General features: G+C 56.7%; 8 protein-coding genes across 8 annotated transcripts; 3 read left to right on the forward strand and 5 right to left on the reverse strand.

Moving 5' to 3' along the window:
* Positions 1-293: 293 nt before the first annotated feature.
* On the reverse strand, positions 294-679 carry SLS55_004572 (uncharacterized protein; the record flags this gene model as incomplete). The annotated part of the gene is made up of 3 exons (XM_066776028.1): positions 294-372; positions 427-582; positions 666-679. 3 exons carry the CDS (start codon positions 677-679, stop codon positions 294-296), a joined length of 249 nt encoding a protein of 82 aa, XP_066633909.1.
* Positions 680-4,377: 3,698 nt separating this feature from the next.
* Positions 4,378-6,031, reverse strand: SLS55_004573 (uncharacterized protein; the record flags this gene model as incomplete). The annotated part of the gene is made up of 2 exons (XM_066776029.1): positions 4,378-5,848; positions 6,027-6,031. The coding sequence occupies 2 exons, from the start codon at positions 6,029-6,031 to the stop codon at positions 4,378-4,380; spliced, it is 1,476 nt and encodes a 491-aa protein (XP_066633910.1).
* A 1,921-nt stretch (positions 6,032-7,952) lies between these two features.
* On the reverse strand, positions 7,953-11,835 carry SLS55_004574 (uncharacterized protein; the record flags this gene model as incomplete). Its single annotated transcript, XM_066776030.1, has 6 exons — positions 7,953-8,493; positions 8,550-8,659; positions 8,709-8,905; positions 8,960-9,284; positions 9,363-11,122; positions 11,178-11,835. 6 exons carry the CDS (start codon positions 11,833-11,835, stop codon positions 7,953-7,955), a joined length of 3,591 nt encoding a protein of 1,196 aa, XP_066633911.1.
* A 472-nt stretch (positions 11,836-12,307) lies between these two features.
* On the reverse strand, positions 12,308-13,562 carry rhp51 (RecA recombinase Rhp51; the record flags this gene model as incomplete). The annotated part of the gene is made up of 5 exons (XM_066776031.1): positions 12,308-12,851; positions 12,900-13,167; positions 13,216-13,283; positions 13,334-13,413; positions 13,476-13,562. The coding sequence occupies 5 exons, from the start codon at positions 13,560-13,562 to the stop codon at positions 12,308-12,310; spliced, it is 1,047 nt and encodes a 348-aa protein (XP_066633912.1).
* A 1,331-nt stretch (positions 13,563-14,893) lies between these two features.
* Positions 14,894-16,665, forward strand: SLS55_004576 (uncharacterized protein; the record flags this gene model as incomplete). Its single annotated transcript, XM_066776032.1, has 3 exons — positions 14,894-14,945; positions 15,052-15,399; positions 15,446-16,665. 3 exons carry the CDS (start codon positions 14,894-14,896, stop codon positions 16,663-16,665), a joined length of 1,620 nt encoding a protein of 539 aa, XP_066633913.1.
* A 2,845-nt stretch (positions 16,666-19,510) lies between these two features.
* On the forward strand, positions 19,511-20,875 carry PGK1 (phosphoglycerate kinase; the record flags this gene model as incomplete). The annotated part of the gene is made up of 3 exons (XM_066776033.1): positions 19,511-19,576; positions 19,634-20,054; positions 20,109-20,875. The coding sequence occupies 3 exons, from the start codon at positions 19,511-19,513 to the stop codon at positions 20,873-20,875; spliced, it is 1,254 nt and encodes a 417-aa protein (XP_066633914.1).
* Positions 20,876-21,298: 423 nt separating this feature from the next.
* On the reverse strand, positions 21,299-21,825 carry SEM1 (26S proteasome complex subunit; the record flags this gene model as incomplete). Its single annotated transcript, XM_066776034.1, has 2 exons — positions 21,299-21,438; positions 21,684-21,825. The coding sequence occupies 2 exons, from the start codon at positions 21,823-21,825 to the stop codon at positions 21,299-21,301; spliced, it is 282 nt and encodes a 93-aa protein (XP_066633915.1).
* Positions 21,826-22,673: 848 nt separating this feature from the next.
* On the forward strand, positions 22,674-25,241 carry IML2 (Mitochondrial outer membrane protein iml2; the record flags this gene model as incomplete). The annotated part of the gene is made up of 3 exons (XM_066776035.1): positions 22,674-22,680; positions 23,178-25,116; positions 25,175-25,241. The coding sequence occupies 3 exons, from the start codon at positions 22,674-22,676 to the stop codon at positions 25,239-25,241; spliced, it is 2,013 nt and encodes a 670-aa protein (XP_066633916.1).
* Between the last annotated feature and the right edge of the window lie 782 nt (positions 25,242-26,023).

Below are 26,023 nucleotides of genomic sequence, written 5' to 3' on the forward strand. Positions count from 1 at the left end.
CGGGAAGAGCTTGGGGCGCTCGGCGTCGGGGGCCAAGTCCTTGATCTCCTCCTCTCCGTCTTCCTCGCGGTGGCGCTTAGTAAGGGTAGTCATGTCCGGAGAGCTGGAGCGAGAAGTAGAATTGCGAGAACGAGAACCATGGCGAGGCCAGTCAACTCGGGCAGGGCCGCCAGTAGAAGCGCGGGCGTTTCCATCATCAATCTCGCCCTTGATCTCCCCGAGGCTACGCGGCTTGAGACGGCGAGACTTGGGGACCTTGTAAACTGCAGGCACCCAAGTAGTAAACGCCGCAATCAACCGCTCATCTCAGTATCATTCGACTTGCCTGGCTCGCTCGCGTCCTTTGCGGAGATCCAGAGGACGTTGTTGCAGCTGTGATGATTGGTTAGCGCGGGGGCCGCGAATGAGAGCAGCTTGGCAGCGTACCGAAACAGGACTTGGCCAAGCGTGCCAGTGCTCTTGCCGTCGATGAACTCCTCGGTGTTGGCGAGCTGGAGATTCATGTAGCTGTCGGCGGAGATGAGGGTGCCGGTGTACTCGGTGTAGCCCCACTTGAGACGGACGCGGATCTCCTGGTTCACGCTGTGAGAGAAGATAGTGTCAGCTTGCAGCGACGCGTCGCGGCGTGGAAGCGCGGGCTGGGCGGCGGGCGGCGGGTGACGTACAGGCTCAGGAGCATGGGGCGCGGGTTGACGGGCAAAAAACCCTGAGAGAGTCAGCATGGGCGGCAATTGCGGGCGGAGAGAGGCGCGTACACTCATGATAGGCAACTCGTCAGCGGTGGTTGCGGTGGTCTGTGGTGGAGGATAGATGGTTAGGCGGCGGGCAGATGTCGCGCCCAGCTCTCTCACAGCTTTCGAAATTTGAGCTCGGGCCGCGGCTAGTCCGGACGCGGGACTAGCGCCCCCGTTGCAGCTGCCGGGATGTGCTGGACCCCATCGTCACCCTCGCGGCCTCCTCTCTCCAACTGCCGCCGTAGGGCTGTCGCTACCTGCTCGTCGGAAATAGTGTAGGCCAGCAATGGCACCTGCTGCGCTGTTCGCCGCGCCCGTATCCTCCCCCCGTCTGAGCTAATTGGCTGCTTCGGACCTCGCTCTCAGTTTGTTCACGCTGTCTATTAGCCAGCACCAGCAAATTTGGATGGGCAATGCGTGTTCCCCAAGCACGGCCAAACACCGCCTCCGTCATTTACGCGCATCCGTCATTTCTTGTCCAGATATACCTTCGACGAGCCTTTGCGCTCTCGCTTACCTTCGCGACAACAATCGCCCATTCTTTCTCCCTTGCTAGCCCTTGTGTCTTTTTCCAACAATGTACTGCTGAGCGCATAGATTGCTGCTATTGCCTATTCCTTCATCTTCACTTCTTCCAGCCTCTACGACCTTCACAATCTCCTCGCCGATCTGCCAAGTCGCTTCCACCTCTGCCTTGACTACCAATAAATCTACCGACATCAGCCCACCGCCGATCAACATGTGCAAAGGAATGCAGAAGTCCTACAGCTGCGGCTGCACCCAGCCCGCCCAGCACTTCTACCGCTGTCCGGACCGGAGGAGAACAAAGACCACATGCCCGGGAAATGACCCGGACGACGACATGGTCATGCGCGTCGACATCTGCCTGAACTGCATGGAGAAGAAGGACTGGGCCGCCTGACCGGCCGACCAAGACGATCCGCCCCATCATCAACCACCAAAAACCGCCATGGGAAAGTTGAAGAGCTTCATGATGTTTTATGCCCAGGAGGCGTAGAGGGGATTTTTGGCGTTGCACAACAGTCACTTGGTCGTCTTGCTTTTCCTCTCCTTTGGCGCTATTCATCGTTTTCGTCTCAGCTTGGCGTGGTGTCCTGCTTTTTTGCTCACTGTTCGGTTGCGCTCCTCTGTTATTAAGCGTATCTTTCCTCCTCTCTTTCCAGCCTCTGTACGCAGCTCTCTTTGAGTCTCGATTTCCCTTTAATCTCTTTCCTTTTGCCTGTCTCTCTCTGTCTATTTTCCTTGCTATCGTTTCTCTCTCACTCACTCACACGCACACACACTCTCTCTCTGTTTTGTTGTCAGTCGTCCACACTTCTACATTGTTCTCACCTTTTTGACCTTTTCCCTTTCCCTGAAATGAGGTTTGGTCAGCGGAGTATTGCAATAATGTCTTGGGTTGGTAAGTCGGAAACCAGTGGGGTCTAGAAGGAAGGGAGTACTTGGACAGATCTACCGAGTTTTATGCTCGGTTGCTCGTTGCGAATAAGATGCCTTGCCATGCGCATCTTTAAACACACAAATATCCTTAAAAGTTGTACTCAAGTCAGTCAGAAACAAATTCAAATTTAAGCTTGAGGTGAATCGATCTTCTATGGCTTCGGATTGATGAAATCTAAGGAAACTAAACCTGCGGGACTCCCAACACTTCTTTCGAACCGTCAACAGCTTTTATATTTTTATTTGTAGATTTTTTCCTTCCGAACTCACTTGCTTGTGGTTCCACATCATGGCGTACCGGTAGCTGTGCAGTTTATGGTCTTTTCTATACACACTAGTCGATGGCCTCCTCAAATGGGGCGCCCGGTCCATGTCGAATCTTTGAATATTTTTGGAAGAAAATGGTGGGTGTGAGAGCTAAGCTAATCGCTGCACTTTGCGGAAACTGAGCGAACAGTTAAGCTTCCACTCTCGTTTACGTTATATCTTGTCACTTGATTCACTGCAACAATGCACTTCTTACTGCTGGTACCAGCATCCACCTTCCTTCCTCTTACGGTTACTCCCGGCTAAGACGTTTCACAAAAACTACTTCCCACCTCATCTTCTTCGGGCCTTTATAACATCTTACTAACCAGCTGCCTTATCCACACACCAGACCTCTGCCCATACATCAGACCAAGCACTCCCCAGCCATAAATTCTCCGACCCACAGATCCCACAGCCTCGAAGCAAAAGGCGCCCATCCCAGCATCAGCCCCACCGCCACAAGCTTTAGCGCGGACCCTCCAGGCATCTACATCCTTCCTTCCCTCAGAACACGAGACCCCCTCCACATCAGAAGTCTAGAAGCCAACAAAAAAGAACAACAAAAACATTCATGCAAGGCCCCCGAACGACGACCCTCCTCGAGTCTCGACCACCAAAAAAGCCATAGAGAAGAAAATCCACAACCAACCTCTGACGTGTCGACCATCAACCCCACCCAACCTTCGCCACCACCAACATTCCCTCCCCTCTCAGAACGGGGAGGTTCCTTGATTTTTTTCCCTTCTCTTCCGCAGTAAAGCAAACGACTCACATCCACATACGCCTGATTCACTAACTCGCTCTCACCGTCCCTTCCCTCCTCCTAAATCGACGATTGGTCCCGCCTGATCGAAGAAGAAACCCCATCATCTAAAACAAGCCAAGCCAAGCAAAGCCAAGCTGCCGGATGACCCAACCAACCAACTGCGCCTCGCCGGCGTTGGCGCCGCCACTACCGCCGGCCGCTGACACAGCCCCCCCACCGCCGGCAGCCATCTGGCGTCCTGTCAGCAGGGTAATGTGTGTCACCACCCGGGGGACCGAAGAGAGTCCAATTTCAAACGTCTGTACCAAATCCGGAACTCTTGGCATTGGGTTGATTGAGGCAAGGACCTGCAACCCAGCGCATGTGACTATCTGTCGACGACCATCCCCTCCTCCGCCCCAAGTGTCTTCAGCATCTTTTTCTGGAGAAAAGCGGACAAAAACTCATAGGAACTGATCTTGCACACTCTTGAATTCATTTTTTTTAATTCGACTTTTCTCACTCCCTTCTTTTTCTTCTCTTCTCTTCTCTTCTTTCTCGCTTGTCAAACACTGCTTCGTGTAAACAACAGAGCTAGCTCGTCTACATGCCCATCCATCAAAAAACCGTCTTCTGCATCCCAACGTCTACAACGTATACGTCGCTCGCTTCCCTTCCGTCTATCTACTCGTCGATCCATCCCACTCGCTGGTATATATACACTTAGCTACATACTCTTGACAGAATAAGAAAAAATAATGCCGATGCTATCGTGACAGTTATAGTGATAATGATGATGATGTTTGACGACGACGACGCCGATGCCGACGAGCGACAATGATGATGATGATATACAGAGTTAGCGCCGTCCATGCACCGTCCGTCCGTCGGACAAAACGAAAACAAAATAAAAAGCTGATACGGGGTTGTCAAAAAGGAGAGGGATAACAAAAAATGGACGGTACGCCACGCAAAATGCAGCATGCATGCACGGCACGAGCCGACCCCTTCTCTCAAAGAAAAAGACCAGAGAGGGGTCGTGCTTCGTGCTTTCGTGCCCAAAAAAAAAAAAAATCAAGAGTCAAAGGATATGGACAAGAAGATGGCCAAAAATTGTCAGCCGGTGATTCAATCAACCTCCAACCCCACCACCCTCTCCAACCTTTCCGCCCTTTCAAACCTCTCCCTCTCTTTCTTCGCAGCCGCAGCGGCTCCTGCACCGGGGACGAACTTCCCCAGCACACCCCTGATGACCTTGCCGCCGAGCAACACGCTCGCGGCGCCATGATGTCCATCTTTCGTCTTGGGGTGCTTGTCGTCGGACCAAAACTCCTCGTACGTCTGCGTCCGGCCGCTGGTGTCCAACCACTCGTTCTTCGGGGGCGGCGCCCACCGACCGGGCACGTACGATTCGCTCATCGACCGCTTGAAGTCGCGCTGCTTGCGGCCACGGTCGCCGAGCGGGCCCCACAGGCGCTTTGCAATGATCATCTCGCGCTGGAGCTGGGCCTCGGGGTCGATGGCCTCTTCTTCGTCCGAAGCGACGTCTCCGCCTTCTGCTGTTGACGGGCTGGGCTGGGGCTGGACGAACGGTTCGCGCTCGACGAAAAACGTGGCGCTCGGCTCGAAACTGACGACTTTCTTCGGCTTCTTCTTTTTCTCCTCCTCCTTCGCTGCCACACCCTCTTTCCTTGACTTGACGGCCTCATCGTCTTCGCAGTCATCCTCCCAAACGCAACTTGCCTCCCACTGCGCCTCAGCCCACGCCACCCTTGCCGCGCGCGCAGTCTTCGCCGCCGCCACGGTCAAGCTATGCCGCGGGCCGTAGATGCCGGCCACCTTGCGCATTTGTGCCATAGACTCCTGTAGCTTCACGCAAGTCGGGCACATTGACGGCGTACCCTTTTCGACCTTGGTCTTCTGTCCGAGCGGGGACGGCGCGTTCGATGCCACGTTCGACGCTGATCTTCTCCGGGGAGCGTTCGCCGGGATCGTGATCGGGCCTCCGACGACAGGTGCGGAGAAGGAACGGTGGCCGACGGCGGCGGGCGGCGGGGAAGCGGAGAATGGAGAGGGGCTGGTAGGTTGGATGGGTGACGCGGGTGTTACGGTGAAGGTTGGCACGCCCTGAATTGGTGGCGGGCTCTGCGGTACCTGGAGCGTTTCCAGTTGTAGCTCTTTTGCTTGCAGCGGAGGGGTGGGCGGCGGCGTGGGCTCGGCCCAAGGGCGCAAGATATGGGGCGGTGGAAGGTGATCATTAATATCAAAGGCGTCGGCCATGGGGTCGGTGATGCAATCCTCGTTCTCATCCGGTGAGGGCGTTGGAAGCGATTGCGGTCCCCGGAATTGCTGGTCTTTCTGGACATGTTGATCTGCTGAAGAGGGGGTGACAGCGTCGGAGGTGGATGCGGTTTCTAACTCCTCCTCCGGGATGGGTATGGAGACGAAATGGCGGCAAAGGTATGCTCGGACGGTCTTGGTGGGACGGGTGTTTCCCGAATCGTCCTTTCGAGGGGGGACATCTTCATCGTCGCTAGAGTAGGAGGTGCGGGAAGAGGCGATGGATGCGCGCGGTGTGGATTCGAGAGAGGACCAAGTACTGGATGAGGATGTCGAGGACGAGGAGATGTAGGATGATGCAGATGAGTGTGATGAGGATGAAGATAACGACGACGACGAGGAAATGCTGCAACGAAGCAACGTCAGTCAGTTGAGCGACGGCAATATAAAAAGAGACGAGCTGATATAGGGAACATGGATCGCCAAGTCAAAGCCACATCATGCATAAGTTTTCCAGAAGATCACGGAATGCCAAAACAGGAAATAATAAACGTACCTTGCTCTCCACCTATCCTTTAAACTGACACTGCTCCTCCGGCTCCTCATCGACCAGCTCCATCCGCCACTGCTCTTCACGCTGCTGGCAACGCTGCTCGATGTCGACGGCCGGCTCTCCGAGTCGGATGCATCATCGTCGAAGTCCAAAAAAGCTCCCTCAGGGAGCTGTCCCAGGGTCGACTGATGGCGTTGGCGTTGCTGTTGTTGGATCTCCTGGCGCTCAACAACAGGAGGGGATTCCGGTTCCGTTGGGGTGGTCGTCTTGCGATTCCGGTGGTACCGCAGCCTCGAGAACCTGCTCTTGGTCGGACTAGCCTCGGCGGCGCCGGCACTCGTCCGCGGCCGTTGCAACTGTTGGTCCGCCTCGGCCGCGCCAGGGCCGGTTTCCCGCGACAACGACGACGAAGAGAACAAATTGCGGGCGCCCATGATTGAACCTCTTCTCTCGAGCAGCGACGAAGCCGAGCGGTTTTTCTGCGTCATGACGAATCCGTGCGACCCGGCGGGCTCTGCAGACTTTTGTTGGCGTCCTCGCGGTTGCTGTAAGCGGCTGCACGCCGTGGCTTGCGACGTGGGTGCGTGCGCGGCTGACTGCGCGTCAGGCTGCCGCGCTTGGGGTGCTTGCGACTGGCGCGCGGAACCTTGCGCCAATGCTGTGGTGGAGCTGGGTCGATGTTGGTGGGGGCTGGCGAGGCGGTCGGGCTTATGTCCAGGCTCGAAGGATGAGGCTGGGAGGTCGAGGTCGCTGGAAGAGGCAATGGGTGCAGATGGAGAGACGTGCGCTGGTGATGCGTGTTCAATGGTGGTGACAGGAGCATTATTATTAGAAACTGGTGGGGAAGAAGAAGGAGGTGCAAACGAGGGCGAGCGAAAAGCAGAAAACGAAGGCAGGGCAGGCGGCGCTGCGGCCGGCGATGGAGAACGAGGGTCAGGCGGTTGCGTATTCCCTGACGTGGGCGAAACAGCAGACGATGCGGAGGCCGGGGCAGAAGATAAGGAAGGTGAGGGCGGCGTCCTCGCGCGCGCCGAGTGTTGAGCGCCGCGACCGAGCTTGCTGGATCCGTGCCGGCGGTGATGGACCAAGTATTGAGTGTCGCGCCGTTCCTGGCTGTGGAGAAACAGCAGGTGTGACGGTGGTGGCAGTGGTGGAGGTGTGGAGAGCTGGCCGGGCTGCGTCGTCGACGACCGCGGCGGCATCTGCAGAGGGTGATTGGAAGAGAGCGTCGAGGTGAGTGGGAAGGCGGCCGCCATCGATCATTGGCCTCAGGCCACGGGCGCGGCTGCAGAGATCGAAGACGTGGGCGAGCAGGGCGGCGCGACACAGCAACACGAGGAACGTGGCTGCGGATCCGTCCCAATCCTTCAGGGATTGGGTCGCAACCTCTGCTCTGACGCAATGCCAAATTGGGCCTGTCGGCTGCCTGCGGCGTGTGATGGCCGCCAGTGCCGTACCCAGGGGATTTACGTCGCGCCTTCCCCGGCTGCCCATGCGGCCGAGATAGCGAGATAGCAATCTCTCGTCACACAGGAGACGCGCCCCTCCCTCCGCGCCAAACCAACCCCAAGGCAATCCCCCAAGACGGCATCTTCCCGCCGCGGCACGCTGCGAGACACCTCACGAGCAAAACACTCCAGTCGGGCTAGCGAGAGCGGTGTGTCCACACGACAAAAATAGAAATTCCCCGATCGGCCAGCCATGCCACCCCGTATAACTCCTCGCTATTGAACCCGTCCATGAAACCAGTGTCTTTTTGCCCGCCCAAGCCGGCCATTAGTGCCCCTCACCTCCGCTGCATCAATGCTCGGTCCCCGCTTCCTGCTCGTCGCCGTGCTCTATTGCTTTTCTCCTTTATTTAACCCCTCAGTCATAGCACGTCCATCGCATCGCCGCCTGCACTGAACGCGAAACGGCCCGTCTCCATAGCCGCAACACGGTCCAGCTCGGCTTGGTACTCCCTGCGTAAATCCTCCAGGGTCACCAGCCTCCTCCGAGAAGCCGCCTTGCCCTCGGGTACGCCCTTCAACCCGCCCTCGCTCTCGCGTTGCCCCACCAGAAGATACTGGTCCTGCTCGTTCACCAGGCTGAGCGTGTTGATGAGCGTCAGATACGCCTGCGTGATGCTCTCGTCCGTGGGGTCTTGCAACGCCGCAGATGACGATTGGAGCCGCGTAATAAGATCATACAAGATCTGCGCCGCCCCCCGGTAATTATTTTTGGCGATGCGGAACGCGTACAGCAGCCGGTGGAAGGGTGGCCCGCTGCTCACGCTGAGCGTGTCTCTGCACAGTCCCGCCAGAATCGCATCCACGTCCTCGAGCTGCCTGGTGAAGGGGAAAGTAATGAGCAGGGGCATCTGGCTCTGGTTGATCATCGTTTTGACCAACATCGCCAGGGCGGATCTTCGGCTACGAGTCACGTGTTAGAAATTGAATCTGTATCAGGTAGATCACTCCAGACTCACAGGTTGTTATCGGGATACCGGCATAGGGCGCCGTACGCCTCGCGGAAATTTGAAGATTGCACGCAAGCGTGGAAGAGTCGAGATAGCACTTCCTGCTTGAGCATCTTGGTCTGGCGACTCGTCAGCATAACCCAAACACCAAGCATAGTCTGTACGCACCTGCTCATGGTCCTCGGTCTGAACAGCAAACAGGGCAGCCTCCGCCCATTGGATAACGTAGGTGTGCGCCTTTGCCTTCTCGAAGAGATACATAACATGTTGGCAGAACCTTGACAGGCCCTCGTGGAAGTATGCCTTCTCGCTGGGGCTGAGGAAGTTGTAGCGGTCGGTGTTGAAGATGTCGAAGAAACCTTTCGCTACACGTCAATCAGGGTTAATTCCACTCATAACAATGTGAAAACGCGGCTTACCACATCCAAAGCTGACTCTGTTGAGATATGTGCTGGCCAACTTGAAATCTCCGATCGCAAGGTAATAGCGCCCCTTGAGGTAGGTTCCCCAGATGCTGTTTGGAACGAACGGCAAAAAGTCGGTAGCCAAGTCCAAGTTGCCGTACTTCAGCAGGTTGCTCAGAACCCCAGCCCCCACAAACTCCCAGTTTTCGGGCAGCGGGAGACCAAATGACCACGACCGACACCAGTAAGTAATTAGCTCGGAGGTAGGTGCTGACGGGGTCTTCATCTCTGCCCAATCACCGATGAAGAGACTCTCGAACAACGTCACCACTGCTGTCGACTTTATTGCGGGATTTTCCGTTTGGTTTGGCTCTCCAACAGAGCTTCGTCTTGATCGTGGCTTGGGGTCAGCTCGCACCGTAGCTACCAGCCACTTGGAGATGGTGATGCCCTTCAACCTCTCAATTATGGTGGGGTAGATGTCGGTAGGCTGTAACGCGGGTGTCTCCTGAGCTTCCAGTTCCTGGCTCATGAAGACTATGAGAACAAGTAGATCCAGGAGAATCTCATGTGTGAGGTTCAGAGTCTCCTGAGCGCCTCTAATCAGAGACTTTGCACCATAAGCAGTGATGGCTCTCTGGTGATGGTGTCCTCGTTCATCCTCCACCAGTCGCTCTAATGCTGCCAACACAAGCTCTTGTGTGACGCCAGCGAAACCATCGAGGTCCTCGAGCAACGACTCAAGCTTCTCAAAATCCTCGTCAGTGACCTGCTCGCACAGACCACAGCAAGCTTCGAAGGCCTTCATACGATCGGGGATCGAATACGAATCTTCCTGGCAGATTTCTCGCTTGACAGCGAGTGCCAGCTGATCCCGGAATGAAGTGACAAAGGAATTACGGAAGGACGAGGCAGCAGTGAGAAGCTTGGCGACATCTATCGACAAGTCGTCCTTCAATGCCTTGAACAGCGGTCTAGAGAGTGCAGGTTCCTCGGGAGAGGCCAGCGTCTCGTCGTTCAAGCGCAGGATCTCTACCTCACTGCATGCCCTGATTGGCGATGCGTAGTCTGATAGTAGCAGCCAAGGAAGGTCGTCCTCAACATCGAGCGCTAATGCAACCGGCTCGCCCCGGCGCTTGTGCAAGTCCTTGACGACACCGTAGAACACCTGCCACTGCCCAGCCATGTCGAGCTCATACTGGTCGAAATCGATCTGACCACCTGGAAGTTGCCTGGTGGGGACCTTCGCGGCGACCGCGGCTGAAATCTGATCCTTGATCGGTGCCTTGGCACTGGAGCTCAATACGAGTGTACGAGTGGCAGCGTCGCCAAGACCACGCCGGTAGACGCACAGAGCAGTCTCAAGCGTCGCGCTTGTGAAGCGACCGGGGTAAAACAAGAAATCGATCCACTGTTCGGCAACGTTCTGCGAGTGGATCGATGGGTCTTCGAGGGTCGGCTCGATCGGGTATGCCGGCGACGCCTTTAGAGCTTCCACCGTGAGGGAGCCGGAGTCCACAGCCACCCAATTGTTTTTCCAGATGTCGGCAAGCTGCTCGAACGAGTCGTAAAGGTCGAATTTCAGCGTAAGGACCATGCATCTGGGGCCTGACCTGACACGGATCCAGAGTTCAGAGCTTCTCCAGCCGGGCCGAGCTTTGAAATGGAACTCTTCCATGTTCCAGACGGTCGTATTCATGAGCTCATCGACGGGCGGCACGAATACAAAGTCTGACTGAACGTCGTGTATGCCGAGCTCCACATCGTCAGCGTCTCTAACACCCCAGAATTTGAATTGGTGGCGCTTCGGCGAGTAGGTGACGACAAAATACTCGTCTCCGTCTTGCGGGGCCTGAACCTCCAGGACTTCCATAAGTTTTGGCTGCTCCGCACCGATGAAGAACTGAGCCAACTTTTGAGGATCCCTGTCATTCTCGCCAAGCAAGTCCGTCTGTACGCCAACTCTTCCGGTTTCCAGGTTCCACGCCTTTAGAGTATGATTTAGAGAGACCGTAAAGATGTGCTTCTCATCCGGCGAAAGGGCAATGGCGGCGGCAGTCGATGCCTCGAGATCCAGGTTGCCAAAGCGGACGGTATTATGGCCCTTCCATGGGATCAAACTCTTAAAGGCCGAACCCCAGCCGCCTTCGGAGAAGAACGTCTCGCGCCAGGAGGAGCCTGTAATCGTTAGTCATGTTCGCGTGTGTGAATAAGTAGCCAATTCTAGACATACCGTCTGAAGCAGCGGTTCGGTTCAAGCGAAGGAGACCTCCATCATGCAGCGAAACCAACAGCTCAACCGCGCTGCTAGCGACTATGCGGTAGGGGTAGCGGAAGCTGAATGCGGAGGGGACACAGGTCTTGCACCAGACGTCGACGTCGATCTCGGTAGCGGCAGGGCGGATGAAGAAGTCCTTGTGCAGGTCTAGCGTGTAGAGCTCATTCGCGGTGGTCAAGACAAAGACGTTGAGCGCGTCGCGGTCATCGCGCTCGGCTAGAGCAACGCCGAACGGACGGATGGCATTGGGAAAGCTCAGCAACAGCGTCAGGATGGCCTCGCCCTTGTGGTGACGGTCGACGGTCAGGTCTACCGAGCGCAGCTCCAGGACCTTACGGTCGTCCAAAATCCTCCACAGGAAAGTCCGTGGGTATGGGTGTTTGCGCCGGAAGAAGATGGAGGCGTCGCTTGCCGCAAGGTGGCGGCGGGCGAAGGACGTCTCATCGGAGCTCGTGTTGCCTTCTTCAACAACGATGCGCTTGCCCTTAGGGCGTGACAGGAAAGCGGAGGTGCTGTGAGGTGGGAGCGTGACGCCAATGGTAGAGCCTGCGTAGGGCGGATCGAGGTTCAGTCGCGTTTCCCGGTAGAGGAGAGGAGCGGTAGAGGTAGCCATCGCTGCGCCATCCAGCGCGAATCGGGCGCTTGAAGGTCGAGGCGGTGTTCGCGGGAAAGCGCAATGGGCCGACGCGGTGTTGTCGGGCGGAGCAGCTTTGCGAGCTCAAACTCGAGCTTCGACACGCCTGAACACGACAGGGATTCAACACCGACGATCGCGCGCGTGCGCCCGCCACAACCCCAGCCACAGCTCTGAATTCACATATTCAACGACGCGTTGCTAAGCCCAGCAACCCTGCGCTTCAAAGCAAAAGTTTGTACTCGTTTGTGTGTGTCCAAAGAGGACAGACTGTAAAATCTAAGCAAATTACCGCAGACGCCCATGCTCAGCAAACACCAAAAGACATGCCCGATACCTTCGCCATCCATGCAATAGCCTAACAAGAGCAAGAAATATAGGAGCAACGTGCTCTAACTTCGCTTCGCTATAATGACGATGTTCCATGGTACTCAACAAGCGAGGGGGTTCTCTACTCTTTCTCCAGGTCCTTCGGGCTGGGATCGCCAATACCGTCCTCGTTGATAGCGAACATGGCATCACTCTCGGGCAGACACGGGCTGTCATAGATCTTGCATAGTCTAGTCTCACCGCGCCCCTTTTTCAAACTGAGACGTGTGGTGCTGGCGTGCGCGATGATGTTACCGCCAATAGGTTTCTTCGGGTCGGGGTTGAACATGGCACTGGGGCCACCATCAACTTGCGCGACGACCTGGTTTGTAATGACGACAGCGATTCCGAACTCATCGGCTAAGCGCTGCAGAGTGCGCATGAACTTGGCAAGATGGACTTGGCGTGCCGAAAGCTCTCCACGGCCTGCGAAATCCGTTCTGTACAGTGAGGTCGCCGAATCGACGATGAGGAGTGAGAAACGGGTCTCCGTCATCATCTGCGAAGCCTGCTGCAAGAGTGAAAGCTGGTGGTCTGAGTTGTACGCGCGGGCGTATGCAACGTTATCCAGAACCTCTTCGCCCGACAGTCCGTAGCGATTCGCCACCGCCAGTAAACGAACAGGTCTAAGGCACATTAGCAACCCAACCTCGGAGTAACGGATGGAAACGTACCTGAAAGTGCCTTCCGTGTCAATGTACAAGCACTTGCCTTCTCCGCCACCCATGTCAAAGGGAAGTTGGCATGTCACAGCAAGAGTATGGCAGATTTGACTCTTTCCGGTCCTAAACTCTCCAAATATCTCTGTAATTGACCCGGTCTCGATGCCACCGGCAAGGAGAGTATCGAGTTGCTTTGAGCCGGTGGTAATCGATATCAACTCGCTGCGTCTTTGGTGCATTTCCGTTGCGGTGGTAAAGCCCATCGGAACCAGCTTTGCCGCTGCCTTCCGTTAGATGAAGTCTGGTTGAAGAAGCAGGGCGCACTTACCCTCGGCCAGAATTTTCGTCGCCTTCTGCTCCGATATTCCCTTAATCTGCTCGAGAACCCGCTTGGGTCTGTACCATTTCAGCATTCGTCACCAGCATAATAAGCCTACACAACTCACGTATATGCCACGGCCTCTACCGTATGGTAGCCACCATCTATGACGAGCTTGATGTCGCGTGCAGTCAGGCCGTTCACACCCTGCAGTTGGCCATTAGAAATGTAAACGAGTGATTTCATGGGCTCTCAGGGTGAGCACATACCTCAAGAGCACTCAGAGTCGTGGGGGCGCCTGGCCCTGCCATGCTGTCATCGTAGCCAGACTGCGAGGGATCCTCTTCGGCGCTCATGGTGGCGATGGCGGACGCGGAAAGGCAAGACCGGTGAACAGGCGATACTCGTGCGAGTAGGCTCGAGAAAGGGGATGTCTGGTGCAAACTGCTGGTCTTTTGCGCGAGAGAGGCGCGACAGTTGTGAGGTGATGCGTGGAAATGTTAGGAAGGCGCGCGAGCGCGTCGCGGTGGCGATTAAGACTAGGCGCGAGATCACATGACCGTTGTTGCCTTGCGCTAGTCGTTTTCTCCCCAGCGCCGGCTGTCAAGATTCATTCCTTCCTTCTTGTGTGCTTTGTTGAGGCTGCGCTGCTCAGAAATCGTCCACACGTCTTTTATATCCTTTCCTGTTTTCATGCAGAAATCGTAGCCAGCGCCTCACCTTTGACACCCCGGTCGCTGCACCTCCTCCTGCAGCCGTTGGCTAGCGTGTATTGCTTTTTTGTCCCAGGCTTGTCAACTGCCAAACCCGCTGGGATTCGGCCTATCATGTCGGGCGAAAAGGTGCAGCACCCAGGATTCATACAGGGGCGTGCCGCAGCATGTATTTGTTTTTCCTGCGAATCGATGCGATTCTGACCTATCACATCCCTTGCCACTCTTGCGATCGGATAAGAGGAATTGCACCAGGTCGGCAGACTGATTGTCGCGACATGGCCGAGCACTTGGAGCCTTTGCCTCGGCCTTTCTAAATTATTGCTTCATCAGATCCCTTCTATGGTCGTGCCGTGTACCATCATCCAGCGAATTGACCTAATAGGCTAGTGTAGGCTCCACACCGCAACGTCTCCTGGCTTCTCCATGCTTTTCGGTCAGAAGGAATTGCTAAACATCCACATCATCCCGCAACCTCTGGTGTACCATGATCAACAGTTATTTCTCGGTGGGCGATATAAATAGTGCTGACGGTCCAGGTCGCACGCTGTCTAAGCATTCAGCTGCTACGGGGTGGCTTGAGGCTCACCCCGCATTCCGGATCACCCGCGTCGGTTCTCCGGCTACAACCCCTCAAGTTTCTCCCCATTAGCGACGCGAACAAAGCCACGAACCTCGGACCCTGCAGTAGCAGCGGGGACCCGAGAAGCATCAAGTGCCGGTGACGCACGAGTTTCGTCTTTGTTGTACCTTTTTATTTAATTTCATGACACGCACAGATTCGCTCATCCACCCTGCCGCCACCAACACCACTTGTAAATCTTGCTCTCCATTCACTGTAATACCTGACACTATGCCTGAGAGCCGACCAATTCGCATCGGAGGTACTGTATTTGATACTGGCCACCCTTTAGCTACATAGCGCTCACTCACGGACAGGATGCTCCGGCTCGAGCGCCGACCGTCGCGATGCCATGCGCCTCTTCGCAACCAATCATCAGAGCGACCCCATCGATGTCATCATCGGTGACTGGATGTCAGAAGCTAACATGACTACAAAAGGCACCATGAAATCAACAGGTGCGGAGTGGCCTTGAGGTCTCGTTTGTAGTAACTGCTAACGCCAGCACAGCGTCTGGTAATGCCTACGAGGCCAGCTTCCTCGAGGCACTCGAACCGGCGCTACCAAACCTTGCAAAACACAAAATCAAAGTCGCGGTCAATGCGGGTGCAGCCGACACCGAAAAGCTCAGTCAAGTAGTGACGAAGCTGGTGAAAAGCAAAGGATTGGACTTGAAGGTGGCTTGGATATCTGGTGACGAAGTCTTGCCCGCGGTTCAAAGATCTCTAGAGTCGGGAAAATCCCGATTCGAGAATATCTACACCGGAGAGACCCTTAAGGAATGGAAGTTCAAGCCCATCTATGCTCAGGCCTATTTGGGAGGCATGGGAATTGCGGCAGCTTTCACGAACGGTGCAGGTATATTCCCCCGACAAGCACACCGTCACAATGCTAACATCAGCAGACATTGTCATCTGTGGAAGAGTAGCGGACGCCTCTCCTATCATTGGTTCTGCTTTCTGGTGGCATAACTGGAAGCGGACCGATCTCGACCAACTTGCCAACGCCTTCGTAGCCGGCCATCTGATCGAGTGCTCCAATTATGTGTGCGGCGGCAACTACACCGGCTTCAAGGCCCTCGAAGACAAAGGTTGGGACGATATCGGCTACCCAATAGCGGAGATCTCCCTGGAAGGTGGCGTTGTCATCACCAAGAGTCAGGGCTCCGGCGGCGAAGTCTCCACCAACACATGTTCCTCGCAGCTGCTCTACGAAATCCAAGGCCCCTGGTACTTCAACTCCGACGTGACTGCGCTCCTCGACTCCGTCTGGTTCGAGCAGCTCACGACCGACCGTGTGGCCCTGCACGGCGTCAAGTCCGCACCACCCCCTCCCACCACCAAGGTCGGCATCACCGCGCACGGCGGCTACCAAGCCGAGTTCCACTGGTTCATGGTCGGCCTGGATATCGCCGCCAAGGCGCGCATGATGGAGCAGCAGATCCGCAAGCTGCTCGGGCCCGCGCGGCTGCAGCGCCTCTCGAAGCTGACCTTCACGCTGCACGGCACCGCCGCCGACAACGCGACCAACCAGGCGGCCGCCACCGTCGACCTGCGCGTGCTGGCGCAGGCGCCCGCCGCCGACACCCTCGCGCCCCAGCACTTCCTCCGCCCCTGCGTCGACCCCATCATGATGGGCTACCCCGGCGCCACGCCGCACCTGGACCTGCGCATGGGCTTCCCCCGTCCCATCCACGAGTACTACGTCACCCTCCTGCCACAGGCCGACGTCCTACACCGCGTGCACCTCCCGTGGTGCGGCGACGACACGCTGGACATCCCGCCCCCGCCGCAGACGCGGGTCTGGGACAAGCGGCAGCCCAGCCAGCCCGCTACCGCGGGCGGTGCCGTGGACCCTGCTACGGCGTTTGGGAAGACCGTGAGGGGCCCACTGGGCTGGTTGGTGCACGCGCGGAGCGGAGACAAAGGCAGCGATTGCAACGTCGGCTTCTGGGTCCGGCATCAGGATGAGTGGGACTGGCTGAGGGGGTTGCTGAGCGCGGCAAAGATGGAGGAGTTGTTGGCGGATGAGCTCAAGGGGAAGCCGATCGTGAGTACTCTCTACACTGGTTTTTTTTTCCCCCTTCGAAGGGATGGTCGCATGAGATGCGGAAATGCGTTCTAGACATGGTTCAGGTACGATGGTTGCTAACCAGGGTTCGATCTTCCTGCGTAGGATCGGTTCGAATTGCCAAACATGCGCGCGGTTCACTTCCTGCTGCATGAGCACCTTGACCGCGGTGTAAGCTGCTCAGGGACGTACGACGTATTGGGAAAGAACGTGGCCGAGTTCTTGCGAGCCAGACATGTGGATTTGCCCGTAAGATTTTTGGAACGAGGGATGTTGTGAGGGTTTTTGTCGTTGAGCCAATTGTAGCTAGTGAGCTACATTACAGGGAAAGGGCCCGTTCCTCGTGCTACCTGTTGAAACCTTGATGGATTGACCCGCGAAGGGGCTGCACAGCTAGCAGAGACTATCATACAACAGAGTGGGACTAAGCCCAATTGGGTCTACTATTCTGGGTAAATTACTATGTGCGGCTCTCGATCTTCAACACCATCAATCTCTGGTATCGGCTTGGTCGGCCTTGAATCAAACAAAAAACTTATCGAAAGCGATAAAAACAATCCCTCGCCCACCTGATTACTTTTGTTCTCCGCTACTACTCAGCTCAGATTCGCTCATCAATGAACCAAGCACCTCGAAAGCAACCGACACGATGAAGACTACGTACTTCTGCTTTATCTCTCTCCTCCTTGGCGGTACTCTAAGTGCCGCCGCCCCCTTGCCTCTTGTCAAACCGGATTGCGCGAAGGCGTGCAAGGTCTACGGGCAACAAACCTGCGAATTGATGGGATGGAAGCGGGGTGGGGGTGGATTTGAGTCCACCCATTCCGTACGTTCATCTTGCTTTCATACATCATCTCCGATTCCCTCTGAAACAATAGTTGATACACCATGTTAAATAACTGTGAGTGCAGTGGGAAGAGGCGATCCTCAAGGTGTGAGTATTGCTGGAAGATTCCCTGCTTGAAAATAGCATTTGCTGATATATGAGCTCGAGTAGACCGGATAGTGCCCCGGGCAGGAACCCCTGGAACAGGAATGATTGTGTAAGTTACCTGGCAGCAGCTTGTTTCACTTGATTGCGTATGTCTTTAAGTAGTGGTAAGACTGATTGCAAACTAGGCGCCTACATTTGGTAAATACTAGAAGCACGGGTTTGGATTACGAAAGCGTCTCAGAGTACTCAATTCGGCGGAAGACCGGAATTTCGAGATACAAGTCAATAAAACACGACTAGATAGCTGAATTCAATTACTGTTCGATCTGTTCAACTCCTTGATGAGAACCAAATCTGTATCGCCGGCAACTTACCTAAACCGAGTAGGCCACAATGCAGAAGAGGACCCTTGGTGGCCACAAATGGGTGTTGATGGGGTACCCTGAAGGAGCGAAAGTGGTACCAAACCAGGGGAACATTTGCCCTGCTATAAAGTTTCCATTGAGCTAGGTCGATAATGTTCGTTGTCAATTCCTGGTGTATATGCGTCCAGGTATTTTAGGAAATGGCATGTTGGAAGTGCCGACAAAGAGAATTTCAGCAGATTCTGGAAGCAATTCCTGCAGACTAGCCTCGAATTTTTAGGGAATACATGTATTCTTCGACCATCTTCAGCAGGAATCACCGAGTTGTAGCAAGAAATTTTGCCTCGTGACCTAGCTCTTGCTCCGTAGGTACTGGGAATGCAATCCTGGAGGGGCCGACCATTTGCACGTGATCGGTACGCCGCCGGTTGTCCGGTTGTCGGGGCGAGAGTGCCGGCCCACGTTATCGTCAACGATCCTATTCTTCAAGGAATGGACCTCGGACCTTGGAAGCCAGTCCTAGTGAGTATGCGTAGGCCAAGTTGTCCGTATCAAGATGAACGACGGGCTTCAGCCGCGGAATCCGCCTGTTTCACCGGCCCGAATGAGGTGACAGCCCACCCAGTGCTCCGCTACCGGCCACTTCTTTCTGGAGAGTTGGCGCCGCAAAGGAGCATCGGGAGATCGCTTGCATACAGGACGGCAAGGCGAGACAACTCACCACCCAGGCTCCTGGCGGCCTTGAATATCAGCATCGACGAGGCAGGACATCAGGGTGACGCGGAAAGAGGGGCAAATCGAGTGAAATCGAATGGGATCAGGATAAGCAGATACGAAATGAAGGGTGATGAGCGCTTTATTTTGTCTCCCCAGGCGTCGTCCGGAGCAGTCGGAAAGCCGGCTGTCACGCTACCGGGCATGCGGCGTTGTCGCTGCAGGCCGGGTGGTGACGGGGGTCGCAGAATGCGCGCTTGGGCTCAGCAGCCTCAGGATTTCGGCAAGGCCCGCCTGGCAGGAGCGCGACGGGCGTGCGGTGTTTTTAGCAGAAGAGGCGTGGTGGAGTTGGATGAGACGGACGAGAGGGTCCAGTCAGCCGATTTCAGTGTTATCTCGAAAGATCACGCTGTGCCTGGGCGGAAGAGTCGCGAGAGGCGGACCTCTGGTGCCCTGTGCGGCGGGCTGGTGGTGCTATGTCAAATGCCAAAAACCACTAAAACGTCACCCTAGGGCTTGGTGCCCCACCACATTTAAGACCCCGCCGCGCGAGGCACAAAACATTGAGCTGCCCGCCATCCTCTCTCTCACCTCCCAACAACACTGCACCTTTCTCAGAGATACCCAGGTACGCTCGCTCGACTGTCTTTGCCCATTGTCCCCTGCTGCCTGCTAATGTCTGCGACGTGATGGGGAGCGTTGCCGCCCTCTGCCGTCGCAGCTACCCCTCCATGGACGCCTGAGGGTCACCTCTCACAGGGGCGTTGCGTCGCAGCACCACAGCCGCATTGCGCATGCATGCCTCTCGAGCGCCCTCAGGCATCGCAGCCGTTATTCGTGCAGATGCAGCTAACACGCCGTGCAGATTTCCACAGCAAATCCCACCATGTCGCTCTCCAGCAAGCTCGCCATCACCGACGTCGACCTCAAGGACAAGCGCGTCCTGATCCGCGTACGTATACTCGCATGCAGATACCAAGCAAAGAATTCGCTGCTAACCGCCCTGCAGGTTGACTTCAACGTTCCCCTCGACGCGGAGAAGAAGATCACCAACAACCAGCGTATCGTCGGTGCTCTCCCCACCATCAAGTACGCTGTCGACAATGGCGCCAAGGCCGTCGTCCTGATGTCCCACTTGGGCCGTCCCGATGGCAAGAAGAACGAGAAGTACAGCCTCAAGCCCGTTGTCGGCGAGCTCGAGAAGCTCCTTGGCAAGAGCGTCGTCTTCACCAGCGACTGCGTTGGTGCCGAGGCCGAGGAGGCCGTCAACAAGGCCACTGGTGGTCAGATCGTCCTCCTGGAGAACCTGCGCTTCCACATCGAGGAGGAGGGTAGCTCTAAGGGCCCCGATGGCAAGAAGGTCAAGGCCGACCCCGCCGCCGTTGAGGAGTTCCGCAAGGGTCTCACCAAGCTTGGTGATGTCTACATCAGTAAGTCCCCAATCAAACGAGCTCCACAGGGTTGCGCAACTAACAATGACTCAGACGACGCTTTCGGCACTGCCCACCGTGCTCACAGCTCCATGGTTGGCTGCCAGCTTCCCCAGAAGGCTGCTGGTTTCCTCATGAAGAAGGAGCTCGAGTACTTCGCCAAGGCCCTCGAGAACCCTCAGCGCCCCTTCGTCGCCATCCTTGGTGGTGCTAAGGTTTCGGACAAGATCCAGCTGATCGACAACCTGCTCGACAAGGTCAACACCATCGTCGTCTGCGGTGGTATGGCTTTCACCTTCAAGAAGACCCTTGAGAACATGAAGATTGGCGACTCTCTCTTCGATGAGGCTGGCGCGAAGACTGTTCCCGCCCTTGTTGAGAAGGCCAAGAAGAACAACGTCAAGTTCGTGCTGCCTACCGACTTCATCACCGCCGACAAGTTCGACAAGGACGCCAACACCGGCTACGCCACCGATGCCGAGGGTATCCCCGATGGCTGGATGGGTCTCGACTGCGGCGAGAAGTCCGTCAAGCTCTACAACGAGGCCATTGACGAGGCCAAGACCATCCTCTGGAACGGCCCTGCCGGTGTCTTCGAGTTCGAGAAGTTCGCCAGCGGCACCAAGGCCACCCTCGACAAGGCCGTCTCCGCCGCCCAGTCCGGCAAGATCGTCATCATCGGTGGTGGTGACACTGCCACCGTCGCCGCCAAGTACGGCGTCGAGGATAAGCTTAGCCACGTCTCGACCGGCGGTGGTGCTTCCCTGGAGCTCCTCGAGGGCAAGGCCCTTCCCGGTGTTGTTGCCCTGTCGAGTAAGTAAATGGAAATTTTGTAATGATCGTTGGTGCCGGTTGAATCGGCTCTGATTCTGGATGACATAAAATAAAGGGAGCACGTCCAGGCTTTGACGAGAGACGGAGAAAATGGGTTCTTTAATGTAAATGATGACAATAAGATATCTTGACAACTTCATGGGCACAGAACTGTGATAATTCGTGTGTCAGGTCATTCCTTTAATGTCATTCGTGACGGAGGCTGTATCACTCATTCTCAAATGAGACGGGCATGCCCATATCAGAAATTGGTCATGACATGATGATGCCTGATATTGTTCTCCCGACTCAACGCCATGCCTTGTCCCGTATCGAACGCTTGTGGTCTTTTATTACGCGATAATCTCTTCATCGTTGTTTCGACTGTTCATTGTCGCGCATTCGTCTTTCCTTGCTGTCGGTTCTCTTTATCAACCGCGCTTCGACTCGACCTTCTTCAGCTCCTCCTTCAGCTGTGCAGAGAAGTCCTCACTCGTGTCATCGTCGTCCCAGCTCTCCTCCCACAGGTGCGTGTTTGCGGCGGGAAGTTCAGTATCTTCTTGTTCCCAGTCTGTTGATTCCTCAGTCAGCTTCTGGTGTATGGTTTCGTTTGATGCTGGGTGAAGTTCTGCATGCTGTCATCATGCCTCGCGCTGTGCGTATGGTCTCAGGCGAAAGAAAACATGCGAGAGAATGCCTGCGGTGCTCATGATCTATTTCAAAGAGATGGGGCAAGGATAGGCAGCAAATGAGACAGCAAAGGTGGCTATGGCCACAGGTCTTTGCTGGGAGGGAGCTTCGCTATTCTCGACTGACCTTCAACCGGGAAGTCCTCAAACTCGTCGTCCTCCTCCAGCGCGGTGGCGGGCTTCTGATGGTCCTTGTTGGCGGCGCTGTTGTCGGCGTCGCTGACAACGGCCTTCTTGGTGTCCATGCTGCCTTGCGCTGCTCCGGACATGGTGGTTGCGGGATGGGGCTGTTTCGGTAGGGTTGCGGGTGGCGGGCTTGCTTGCGCAGTCGAGACGTGTCTGCGGGAGCGAAGGGCGGACGAAGACGGCGGTTGGGAGGTGGGGCGGCAGTGGTGTTGCAGATGGATGGATTGGTCGAGATCACAGCTGCGGCGAGCTGTCGGCCACAGCAGCAGCACCGGCGCCAAGACCCACCTCCAAAGGCGGCGGGCAGGGATGCCGGTGCGGGTCAGTGCGCATCACCGATGTCATCGAATGCTTGCGCGCCGCATTGCTCCCGACCGCGACCGGGGCAGCCTATTGCTGCGCGTCGTAACAGTCTTATTATTGTTCGCTGCGAGGCTAAGGCAACCTTGCCTTGCCGGCTCTTAAAGCCGCTTTGCCCGGTCTCGCCTTTCGCGTTCCCCCTCCCCCCGTCCAATGCCGTCGATTGTTTCTCATCCTTCATTCCCCCCCCCCCACCTCGCCCTCTGCTTCTTACTCCCCATTCATGCCGCCCGTTTGGCCCGCCTTTATTGCCTCGAACTCGACTGCCACTCCGCTGATCCCTCAGCTCCCGCCTTGAGCAAGAGCTAGCCCCCGCGTTCTGTTACCTACAAGTCCGAATTACGAACCCGGAACGCCGCGCTCCTCCCCCGAAGCCGAACGACCGCCGCTGCGACCACTACCAACATCATGCCTCTAGGCAACTGGCTCGGCTCGAAAACAAAGCTTCATGGCTCGACCCAGTCGCTGAATGCGCTGGAAGAGCCGCAGCAGCGTACTACAATGACTGCCACCATTCTCTTTTCCACGTATATCATGCTGACGCGCTTGTGATGTTGTAGTGGAAGCTGCCATGCGTGGTACGTAAGATATCAACACAAATCCTCCTCTTTCCGAGCATCCGACGAGCCTGATCCGGTTGCATCCGCACAAAGTGCTGATTTCTACCTGACTGTGTTGCGGGAATATAGCTGTCGCTCACATCATGAACGATGATGTTAATACCGCGGAGAAGCTGCTCGGTGACGGCGCGTCGCCTTTTCACAAGGTACTACACACACACCAATCGCGCATACATACCCTGGCGCGGCTGGCGCGACTTCCCCCGCAGGCCGGAATAGGCAAGATGCTGGTTTCAACGGTTGGACACTAGGCTCATGTTTTCTGCGCCGTGCGAATGTAGCTAGGTAAAGGAGTCGTCACGTTCATGAGGGCAACTTTAGGCTTCGAGCAGGAAGTCATGAAAGAAGGTATTCTCTAAACCCGCGCCCCCTATCTTTCTCGGGAGAGTCAAGACGGAAAACGAGCAAATTTCACTGACGGACTTGGCCGATTGTGCCCTCGCTGAGCAACGCAGCCGCCGACACCCTCAAAGATGCGGAGAACAGCGCGTCCGAACACCTACGCAAGGCCCAGCGCCACGCGCCTCGATCGTCCATCTACCCCGCCGGCGCAGAATTCGCCAGCTGTGTCGCGCAGGCGCAGCTGATGGGCGCCATCGTCGGTGTGCTGAATGAGAGCTTGACGGAGAGTATCAAGGGATTCTACAACATGCGGAAGGCGTTCGTGGCGTTAGACGCGATCATCGAGGCCGAGAAGGCGAACCTGGGAAAGAGCAGCGTGACGGGAAGCCCGCGGGTGTCGTTGGGATCGCAGTCGGTGAGGTCTGTGGCGACTGCGAAGGAGATTGAAGCTGGAGTGGTGGCACCGCAAGGTGCTGCTGGGTCTCAGGCTCCCTCGACGACGGCAAGCAGCAGCAAATTGGCGGTAGAGGATACCAGCGGTGAAGGAAGCACGCCTTTGTCGGAGACCGACGAATTCTTCGACGCTGACGAGGAACACGAGGGCGTGCCTACGCCTCCGGTCTATGCAGGACATCTCGAGCTCAAGGGCGAGAAGATTGCTCCGCCTCCGTCGTACGAAGCCGCAACTTCATCCGCGCCTGCCGCGGAAAAGATTCCAGACATCACGGAGCTCGCAGACGATGTCAAGTCCCTTCGGCTCGCCACCGACCATCCCTCGACCGACCCCTCCCTACTCGGCGATGATGCCACGGATATCTTCATCCACTCCGGCACCAACATGTGCTTCGGCGTCCTCATGCTCGTCATCTCCATGATCCCACCCGCCTTCGCCATGCTGCTCAAGATTGTCGGCTTCAAGGGCGACCGCGATCGCGGACTTGCCATGCTCTGGCAAGCAACCAAGTTCGACAATGTCTACGGCGGGCTCGCCGGGCTGATCATCCTGTCGTACTACAACGGCATGCTCGGCTTCTGCGACATTGTCCCCGGCCCCGGCCAGGAAGGCGCGCACCCGCGCGAACGGTGCGCAGGCCTCCTCGTCGAGATGCGGCAGCGCTACCCGTCGAGCCACCTGTGGCTGCTCGAGGAAGCACGGATGCTGGCGAGCGCGCGTCAACTCGAAGAGGCGCTGGCGCTGATGTCGGACGGTGGGCATGGGGCCCCGCAACTCAAGCAGGTCGAGGCGCTGCACTGGTTCGAGCGGTCGCTGGACCTGATGTACGCGCACCGCCTGCGCGAGTGCGCCGCGGCGTTCCAGAAGTGCGTGTCGTTGAACAACTGGAGCCACGGCCTGTACTACTACATCGCTGCGTGCGCCCACGTCGAGCTGCACCGCGAGGCTGTCGCCGCGGACGACGCCGCCGCGGCAGACCGCGACAAGAAGGAGGCGGAGCGCCTGCTCAAGCTCGTCCCCAAGCACACGGGCAAGAAGCGCTTCATGGCCCGCCAGCTGCCCTTTGACACCTTCGTCAACCGCAAGCTCGCCAAGTGGGAGGCGCGCAGGGCCGAGCTCGGCGCCTCCGCCTCCGTCGTCGACGCCGTCGGTGTCGCGCCCGTGGAGGAAGTCATCTACTTCTGGAACGGGTACAAGCGCATGCGGCCCGCCCATCTGGAGCTCTCGCTCGCGGCGCTGGATCGTACCGGTGGCGGCGGCGATGCCTCCGCCGAGCCCCTCGACGAGCGCTGCATCCGCTCGCTGCTGCGCGCGACGGCGATGCGCAACTTGGGCCGGGTGCAGCAGGCGAAGGAGTTGCTGTTGACGCAGGTGCTGTGCGTCGACGCGGCGCAGCTGCGGGGCGGGAACAAGGACAACTGGACGCTACCCGCGGCGTGCTACGAGATGGGCGCGTGTCTGTGGGAGGAGGTCCGCGCGGAGGAGCGCGACAAGGGCGAGCACGGGTTGGGGAAGGAGGGCAAGGAGCGGCTGAGGGAGTGTGGGAGTTGGGTCGAGAAGGTGGCGAAGTGGGGGGAGGGGTATGATTTGGACGCGAGGTGAGTAGTCGTTGAATGTTTGGTTGGTGGTGGTTGGTTGCTTACTTGGTGTGTGCAGGATCGGAATGAAGGTCACGACAGCGAAGGATACGCTGAAGCGGAGGGGTGTTGATACGGTTTCTTAGTCGGATAGGGGTACATATGGGTTACCGGGAAGAGGTGACATTATAGATGGCTTGCATTGCTGCCGTATAGATAGGTAGGGCTGCTTGAATGCGGTATGGCTGACATGAATGGAACGGTCTAGAGAGCGGATTTCCTCGCCTTGTTGCTTGATCGTAGAGTGCAAAAGGCATGATCCTCTGTCATCTACGTACTGTGGCGATGCACCGCAAACCACAACCGCACGCCTTGAGTGTGCCTTGGGTGTGAGCGAGGCGGAACACTTCAGAGCTACCAGTGGCGTTGGCTGGACCAAGCACATGATGATGGCCAACCAATAAAGTACTTCGCGTTGGTTCTTGCCTGCAAGGCTGAATCCCGCCCCCATGTCCTTGCAGAAAGCTGAGGCTGAGCGCTACAGCGGGGTAAGCGGTGCCTGTCCACCTCAGCCTTGGGGCGCGGAGAGCTCACGACCCCAACATTCCCCCCCCCCCCCCCCCCCCCCCCCCGTAGAGCGGCTGACCCTTTCTCCCCAAAAAGCCCGGCAAGCCCCTCAAGCCGCTGGGGGTTCGAAAATTCGCCGACGTTAGCCATGGCCGACGTTCCACCATTCCCTTCTACTTCATTCCCGGATGCTGGCTCTCATATTTCTTCAAAGACGTCGCTGCAGGCACATTGCGAGACCGACGATTCCCTGACGACAAAGATTTCGACAGACTTAAATTGGACCCGCGAGCGAACGTCTCCGCCAAAAGACGCTCGCAGTCCGAATCGGGCAAGGACCATGCCGCCCCAAAGCCCACGG

The sequence above is a fragment of the Diplodia seriata genome, assembly GCF_021436955.1.
Source record: "Diplodia seriata strain FDS-637 chromosome Unknown scaffold_4, whole genome shotgun sequence".
Lineage (NCBI taxonomy): Eukaryota > Fungi > Ascomycota > Dothideomycetes > Botryosphaeriales > Botryosphaeriaceae > Diplodia > Diplodia seriata.